The sequence below is a fragment of the Colletes latitarsis genome, chromosome 13 (assembly GCF_051014445.1).
Source record: "Colletes latitarsis isolate SP2378_abdomen chromosome 13, iyColLati1, whole genome shotgun sequence".
Lineage (NCBI taxonomy): Eukaryota > Metazoa > Arthropoda > Insecta > Hymenoptera > Colletidae > Colletes > Colletes latitarsis.
The window spans coordinates 14,128,595-14,137,215 of NC_135146.1; the positions used below are offsets into that span (position 1 = coordinate 14,128,595).

Here is an 8,621-nt window from a genome sequence, read left to right on the forward strand (position 1 = left end):
TAAAAACTATACACGATTAATTTAACGAAATATAGCGAGTATAGAAAAAGACTTGGATTTGCCTATTTTCCCACTGTACACCCGTGCTATTGATTCGTGGTGTACAAGTAATACATTTTTGAGGCTTCTCTACCCCTCTTGAGGGTGTTCATGTTGAATATATTCTATCCCCTACCCTGTCTACATTGCACAGGTGTAAGGAAAAAAAAGGAAGAAAAGAGAAAAGAAATAGCGGAGTTGTGGAGCTGCTGTAGTAACCACACGAACTTCTCAATCTGGTAGTGATTCAATTACCATTATCCTTCGTCGGTGTACCGTTCATTTAGTCTATTTGGTGTTTTAATTAATTAAATCACAATCACTGAAGATCAAGAGTGTCGCGATGGATTTGAAAGAAGAAGACGATGGTGCGAACGAAAGTGGCAGGCAGCTATTTTTGGTAGGTGCTCCGCGTGATCCGTTGGTATCAACCGGTGCGATCGTCGCTTCCTCTGGTGCACCAGACGAAATTAACTCCGGAGATCTACAGTCGACTGCTCTGGCTAGTCTGATAGGAGCACAATCGTCTTCGGTTTGCTTTCCAACAAAATTCTGTAAGTGCACCCTGCCACCCCAGACCTGATTTAATTAACTGCCACTCTCTACCTGTCGGCCTGTAAGTTGAGGCAGTCCTCAATTAAATTATTGCTAAATGCATTAAGCGAATCGGCAGCCCCTGTTTTAAATAGAGTTAGTGGTAATCAGTTTAACAGTTATGAACTATTTTACTTCGTGTGAATTCAACGCGATTAAGTGAAGCTATGTATGATTTTCCAATCAATTCCTGAACTTGTTGGGAGCATTTTACTATGTAATACACCGACGTTCAATTTTACAGTATTATCGTGCGATTAATTTCACACGGAGGAACTTGGAAGTATAAATCGCTACGTTGATCATACCTGTGCGTCTTTTTAGCCTATGACTTTTCACAAAGTCCTGGAAGCGAGGATAGACAGTCGTCCGGAGTTGGCAAAAGAAAGCAGCGGAGATATCGCACTACATTCACCAATTTTCAGTTGGAGGAGTTGGAGAGAGCCTTTCAGAAAACACATTATCCCGATGTCTTCTTTCGAGAGGAACTTGCGCTGCGTATCCAATTGACGGAGGCCAGAGTGCAGGTAATAGTTGTACAGGGTGTCAGGAAATTATACGTCACGGTGGATTATCATCTAAAGTGAAAAGTATAAACAAACATTGCTTTCATCTGTATTTTATCCAATATGTGCATCGAGTGTGAACAGTGAAGGAAGTAAAACCTTACTCTACTTTTGTACTCTACAGTTTACTTTTTTACTTACTCTACTTTTTGTTTGCAGGTATGGTTTCAAAACAGAAGAGCAAAATGGCGAAAACAAGAAAAACAGTGTAAAGTAACGCCTCACTTAACTTCGCATTTGCCGCCTTCGGACTGTCAGGAAATCCAACAACAACAACAGCAGCAGCAGCAGCAGCAACAGCAATCGGATCATTTGCTGCTGGAACCGCCATTGGGTAGTCCACCACCTATATATCTTGGCATGGAATGGGCTGGATTTTCGCCATACAGTAATGCAGCCACTGCATCGCCTCTTGTAGTCAATAGTATGAACAAACCGTTAGAATTGGAATCAGATGACAATCCCCTGTTGGATCCAGAACTATTGCAACTAAAAACTCCACGTTCCTAATGATACCACTTCGAGGCTATTTACCATAGTGTAGGGTGCCAACAATATTACTTTTAGAAGAGAACATCTCTACTGCAAATGACTGCTTACAATGTCACTTGAGTTTCGTCGTATATTGTGCAATATTATCAGTTTTTATTCATATATTGTAAGTAATTTAAAAATACGGGACCACCAGAAGTTTATCATTAATAACAGGGAACAACATTTAAAACTAAAAACACTTTGAATATTGTTATGTAGATTTTGTAAGAATATACATATAGATTTATTCTTCTTCGGGGGTCGACGAATTCCCAAATAAGCAATGTTAGTTGTATGTTACAAAATGAAATTAAATTTTTACCCTTGAAAGATTGATAAAAAGAAATTTGTCCCATACATAAAATAGTAACATTAGCTTTATTCGGTGTGCATATATTACAAATCATTGAATTAACTAAGTTATTAATTGGTTCATTCAGGAGCAAGTAAGCAATTCGGGATGCTTCGTCTGATCTTTCAAACGCGAAAGAGACATTCAATTTAGACAATTATCTTGAGGCTCGAGCAGAGAATAACCTACAGCAGCCGTTTTATCGAAACCTTATTAAATGTTCTTGTATTGTGAACAATCAAGGAGCATCCCGAATTAAATAAATTAATGATGGTAATGGATGGTACAATAAAATTATGCGACGTACGAATACTCATCTGCGTTATTCGGCGTACGTTCGATATACTGTTTATCTATGAGGGCTTCGATACATTTTTTGATCATGCTAATCGAGGGAGCAAATGTAACCTTAGATTGACTTAGTACCTGGAACGATAAACATCAATTATATCAATTATATCGATTAGATCGACCAAGAACACCAATTTAAAATGAAATCCCACCTCTTGTACAAGTTGATTGTGTCTTAAAACCCTACGACTCTTCATAGTACGGACGATAGCGGCTTGCAGGTACAATTTTCTGTCTTCGTCGACACTACGATGCGTGGCCTCTGTGTCATGGGTTTCGTGTGGTACATCTCGTTGCAACGAGCCGGTTATGCGGAATTTCGTCCTCTTATTAGAATAATTAAAATTGAGCGTCAAAACTGTGTCCTCCTCTAAATCTCCCACCGTCGACTTCTTCAAAATTTTACAATCAACCAAACTGGCCGCGTGTTTAACCAGTTGATCGTGCGACAAATGTAACGACGCGGCAGCCTCTCGACATTGTATCGAATTGCAATGCTCAAAAAGAAGCAACAATGCCATTTGATACGTTTGCACAATGACCAAATATGGTTTCCTTAAATAATTAAACTTTAATTCGCCTTGACAAAGGTGATGAAGCCAAGTGAGTTTCCTTCCGCTGAATTGTGCGTGATAAAACGTTTCGAATGCTTGTATAGACTTTTCTAATTGTTGAGGGATATGAAATGGTCCTGAAGACGGCGGTAAGGCTAACGGCCACGCACCCGCTTGCAATACATACACTACAAAACCTATGCCTAATTGATTCTCTCCGTCCCCTTCACGTAAACTAGCAGCAAATTTGGCATTCAAATCCCCTGAAACTGACATGTCGGTAAACATCCTGTGAAGTTTATTCGTGAATTCGTAGCCACACGCTTGTTTTAAATGATCGATCATAGATTCTTCGGCGTCCATCGATTGCGATTGCTGATGTATTAATCGTTTTGCTAGCATACGCGCGTAAAATTTTTGAAACACATCCTTGTCGTCGACGTATTTGAAGACGGTGATGCAACGACCCAGTTTCTCTTCAACTTCCACCTCTGACGCGGCCTTAGCTGACTTTCTCAGTAAAGAATCGCAATATTTTGCTAGCTAAATTGGAAACGTTGTATGTAACAAAACTTTCGTTAATTATTGTATAAGTTATTTGCAGGTAGGAGTGAGCGAATAACCATGATTCCGGACACACACCCCTACCAGCAACGATAAAGTTACTCACTAGTTCTGGTGCTCTTGCCGGTTGCCGTGGAACGGATCTATGGTTTACAACGGCTGCACAAGCTTTATCGAGAGCAGCCACGAAGGCTTGGTCAGCTTTGAACACATCTTTAATCAATTCCGAATATTTTTGATGTACATCCAGCATGCTATCCACAAACTGCGTGTGTACCTATTATATACCTATTATGGAGTACTGTATCGTTTTTGTAAATGTTAAATATATATTCATCATTGTCTCTCTCCTTACATTTTCTCCTTGTAAGTTTCCAATTGCCTTCAAACCTTGTTGAGTAATGTGTTCAGTAACTTTTTGTACAAGTGGAGTCAAGCCAACAGGTAATGGCCTCAATAATGGATACAGGAGAGACAAATCCCTTCTACGTTCGTTTTCTATCATGTTTTCTGCTTCTGTGTGAAGCCAGGTCACATACGTGGCTATCATTTTTTCTTCACAGCACTGCCTTACCTGGAAAATATTACTGTCGAACAACCAACTACTTTAAATTAATTGATCTCTCAATTAATATACAAGAGAAAGAGCATACTTTAGGCACAGAGCTCGTGTGAAGGAACTTAAGAGCACGAAGCTTTTCCTGGATGAGTTGCGATGTTACTTTCTCCATATAATGCGTTATATCCGATTGTTGGCGTAATGCAAATGCTTGTCTCATGTAAAATTCCCCGCTAGCCTCGAGGAAAGGCGTTTCGAATATCGTTTGATACATCTAGAACAAGATTGTTCATATCAGAATGTTTTGTAATTGATACCCAAGCTGGACAAAAAATAATGTAACATGAATAATTACATCCAGTTGTCCCACTAATTTATACTCTTCGACTCGAACAAAACTTTGTATAACACCCCAAATAACTTCTGTATTTGCTAGCTGAGCTTTACCAACTCTGTCTGCATGAATGCAGTCTAACAATTGAGAGACTAATTGTTTTCTTAATGGTAGGATCATTCTTTTCTTCCAAATATCTAAGCCAAGCTCTCCTATCTCCAGTTGCTCTTGATAATCAGCAGTCATAACGGAAGACGTACCATAAATAAGTTCTGCTTCAGAAAGCTTATGACTTTTAATATGTTGCTGATTTAGGTATAAGTATAAGCGATGTAAGTAGTTAATGCCCTGCGAATATTCGCACCAAGCACGATGATATGCCTGTAGCAAACCAGATTCGCTTTGGGAACAAACTGTTGTCAATAGCTGGAAGACATGATTGTCTAGAAACTTTTTTGTCTCATCGTACAATTCATCTGCAAGCGGCTCTGGGTATGCCACGCACATAAAATAGACATCGCTAAAATGAAATACAAATGATAGGTTTAAGACAAAATTCAATGACTGTCATAAATCTTCAATTGTAATATCAAATGCTGATACCTAAATCTAGCATTCCATGTTGCACGTGGAACATTTGACAATGTTATTATACACTTTGCAGTCTCTTCCAATAGATTCCATGTTTGTTTAAAATTAATTTGTTTAGGTTTCAGTGACATCCTTTTGCACAATTAAAAGAGCACCAAGGAATTAAGTATATAAATTCTATAATACAAGTATCAAATTTGTAACCCTACAAAAAATTATATTAATAGATTATGCTGAATGTACTTAATTTAGAGTGCCAAAGAAAAACAAAAAATTATTAAGAGTTCATTAGAAAGAGATTAAAAATGAAAAAGACGAATAATATTAAAAGCTGAGCGACTGAAATATATTCCAAGAATAATCTTTGAACTATAGACAAAGGCTGAATTTACAAGGTTTTCTTCGAACGTTTTATGCATCAGTGGTTTAAAAATAACAAAAGTAAAATACATAGTGAGCGCATTTTCATTCCGCAACCATCGAGAAATTTCTTTCGATTCGAACGCTTCTATTATTTTTCACGCGCAATATACATACGCGAGAAATTATTTCTTGGAATATCTTTTTTTTAACAACAGCACTGTAAGTTTCGATCGAACGACAAAAATCATTAACGAATCGTCATCGAACATGCACTGCGAATGATCATATTTTATTGAAAATCACGATTTATTGTTTGAAATCAAGATCGAATATTTTAAACGAAACGTCTCGAACTAATCATCGAACGAATTATAAATCACACACATAAACGCGTGTTCCCAGCTACAGCTGACTGGTACCATCCAGATGGTCATGATCAGAACCACTAACCAAAAACTCGTAGAGATAGGGATCTATATATTCTCATAGACACAATTCTCGATCGATTTTAATCTCTGTCGAGATAAATTCTTTTGGCACGTTTAACTTTAATATTTCGTTCTAAACATTCTTCGTTGCAATATACATGACATTTATGACGATTACGTTTACACAATACAGATTTATGTCGAAGTTATAATATCGATGTACAGTCACAGTTTATACAGTTGGTCCACTCCCCGTCGACTCTTTTGATCTTTGTATCGCCAATGTAGCCATGTTGTTAGTTAATTTGCGGGAAATTTTAGTAATACCGCGTATTTTAGTAACAATGCGTACCTTCAATTTCACATTAGAATTTTGTGTTTCTAGATTCCATAATACTCATAGTAATTCTACTAATGTTATATAAATACGTTAATTCATTATAAAAATATAGGATTCCGTCATGCTCCTGTTGTATTATTAATGCATCCTCATAAAACATCAGCGACACAAAAATTAAGGTAGCTAACTAACTGCACAAGTCTGACACGCATGTTACAGAGTGAAAAAATAGTATATACATTTCATTTCGCAACAGATAATTCATGAAAATACCTTTAAGTAAAATTAATTGTTTAATCATGTAATAGTATACTTACTTGAAATAATAAACCTGCTACATTTTCAATTTTTGTAAGAGCCTTTTCACACGACGATACTTGTATGCGATGCAAGTATGATTGGATACTGACCGTACATGTAAACTCAATAGAAATGTTCAGCAACGATTTTCGTAGTTTACGATGAGATTAATGTATTGCGTACATACAAGTATCGTCGTATGAAAAGACTCTAACATTATGAACTTATAAATAAGTATCTATATATAGATTATAAATACGGTTGCACGTTTAGTACTTCAGATGGCACTGTAATCGCTCAGAGGAATATATTACCTTCTTCCTGTTTTGTCTTGTCCACGTTCTTTACCCTCTGCCAACGCTACAAGCCGGTCGCACATTCTGTTCTTGAGCGTTACCCACGTTTCGTGTCGTAAGACTTAAAAGTAAGTATAAACATTATTCTATAACTTTTTAGTCTATAATATTAAATATTATAAGTATATCATATTTTAACGAACCAAACGACGTATTTTATTTACACGATAATACATCATAATTGAAGATGTTTTACGATTCGATTAATGGTTCACGTAATTCATTTGAACAAGCACACGTTCTTAGCACATTATTAAAAGTAAAAGCATGCAAGGTGTTTAGAAGAATAAAGACATACTCAACAAATGCATGTGTAGAGAAACATTTCAACATTTTTCATAAGAGCAATCTCGACAAAAAGTACTTTATACGTTTATAATTATATTATAAAGATGTACACAAGCATGTTCCGACTTCCGTCGTTTCTAATTGAAACGCGATCAGTATTATCTTATATTTTGCAACCATGTGTTGTTTTCGTCGAATATTAAATATAATACAACTAGCTTTTGCCCGCGAAGTTGCTTTAAAAAAATCCGTTAACGAATTCTAATTTACAAATGAAACATAAATTGAAGCTCTTTTATGAATAAACTTAAAATATGTATTCTTTTACTTGAAAATTGAATCTATATGATGATTTAAATATTCGCCATCTTTCGACTGATAACCATGATGGTAATTTTTTCTACTGAAAAGAATCAGTTCAATTAAAAATGCACTATAAGTTAAAACAAAGATTAACATTGAACTTTACATTTTTCAGAATGCGTTACGTGGCCGCTTATCTTTTGGCTGCTTTGGGAGGTAAAACTTTACCTAGCCAAAATGATATTGAGAAAATTTTATCATCTGTTGGCATTGAAACTGATGCTGAGAAGCTCAAAATAGTCATATCAGAATTGAATGGAAAATCAATTGATGAACTTATTTTACTAGGTATACTTTCATATAAATATAAATAATAATTGTATCTATGTACATGTGCATATGCACATAACATAAAATACTTAGTTTTAATTTTTTTTGCCATAGAATAATATATATGGCAAAAATAAAATATGTATGTATATATTTTTATATATTTTTTTATTATAGGACGTACAAAATTGTCATCAATGCCAGTTGGTGGTGCTGCTGTTGCTAGTACAGCTGTAGCACCAGCTGGAGCTGCTGCTGCTCCAGCTGAAGAAAAGAAAGGTAAATTTACATTTTGCTATTTGTCATTATTTCTTAAGGAAAAGAAAACTATAAAAGTTACTAACTTTAATTTTGTTCACAGAAGAGAAAAAGCCAGCAAAGGAAGAATCTGAGTCTGAAGATGATGATATGGGCTTTGGTCTTTTTGATTAAAATGCGTAACAGAAATAACTGCGAATGAATTACCTGTACAATACATGTATTATACAGTTTTTACAAAATGATTTGAAAATAAATTGTATTTTTAATTTGTCGTGCCTAACTATTAAATTTCTGTATTTTACAAATGAAGCAAGCATTTCTTGCATTTTCAGTTACTGATGAATGTGAAATTAACGATGTGTTAATCGGATCTTAGAAACGTACAAATGTAATTTAGAAGTGTCCAATTTTTATTAATTAATCAAACGATATATGACTTTTGTTGCATTTTCTTTGTGTACGTAACTTATTGGGTAATAGAGAAATAAATTGCGTCAAAATATTTGATGTGATATAATTGTAATTATATATTAGATTAAAGTATATTCATACACTAAAGGTTATTAGGAGAATGTATACTACGTGTACACTTGAGCGTCGTTGCGGCTTCATTC

The 8,621-nt window shown here is 35.5% G+C and overlaps 3 protein-coding genes and 1 non-coding gene across 8 annotated transcripts; 3 read left to right on the top strand and 1 right to left on the bottom strand.

Annotated features, from left to right (window-relative positions):
• The first annotated feature begins 170 nt into the window (after window positions 1-170).
• On the top strand, window positions 171-2,582 carry LOC143349320 (uncharacterized). Its single transcript, XM_076780484.1, has 3 exons — window positions 171-593; window positions 958-1,160; window positions 1,359-2,582. Exons 1-3 carry the CDS (start codon window positions 383-385, stop codon window positions 1,707-1,709), a joined length of 765 nt encoding a protein of 254 aa, XP_076636599.1. The 5' UTR covers window positions 171-382; the 3' UTR covers window positions 1,710-2,582.
• Cul2 (cullin 2) lies at window positions 2,093-6,655 on the bottom strand. 5 transcript variants are annotated; one of them, XM_076780457.1, is made up of 8 exons: window positions 6,487-6,655; window positions 5,051-5,243; window positions 4,469-4,967; window positions 4,208-4,387; window positions 3,910-4,128; window positions 3,661-3,831; window positions 2,589-3,533; window positions 2,093-2,511 (listed from the first exon to the last, which is right to left on the bottom strand). In XM_076780457.1, the coding sequence occupies exons 2-8, from the start codon at window positions 5,167-5,169 to the stop codon at window positions 2,380-2,382; spliced, it is 2,265 nt and encodes a 754-aa protein (XP_076636572.1). In that variant the 5' UTR covers window positions 5,170-5,243; window positions 6,487-6,655; the 3' UTR covers window positions 2,093-2,379. The 5 variants fall into 5 exon arrangements, with proteins under 5 accessions (XP_076636572.1, XP_076636577.1, XP_076636575.1 ...); XM_076780462.1 differs by having other exon boundaries at window positions 6,580-6,597; XM_076780460.1 differs by lacking the exon at window positions 6,487-6,655 and adding an exon at window positions 5,852-6,073.
• Window positions 6,656-6,742: 87 nt separating this feature from the next.
• Window positions 6,743-8,276, top strand: Rplp2 (ribosomal protein LP2). The gene is made up of 4 exons (XM_076780493.1): window positions 6,743-6,893; window positions 7,592-7,764; window positions 7,924-8,025; window positions 8,108-8,276. The coding sequence occupies exons 2-4, from the start codon at window positions 7,593-7,595 to the stop codon at window positions 8,176-8,178; spliced, it is 345 nt and encodes a 114-aa protein (XP_076636608.1). The 5' UTR covers window positions 6,743-6,893; window position 7,592; the 3' UTR covers window positions 8,179-8,276.
• LOC143349631 (small nucleolar RNA Me28S-Am982) lies at window positions 7,454-7,525 on the top strand. Its single transcript, XR_013080956.1, has one exon. It is a non-coding gene; the product is annotated as a small nucleolar RNA Me28S-Am982 (small nucleolar RNA).
• Window positions 8,277-8,621: the final 345 nt, after the last annotated feature.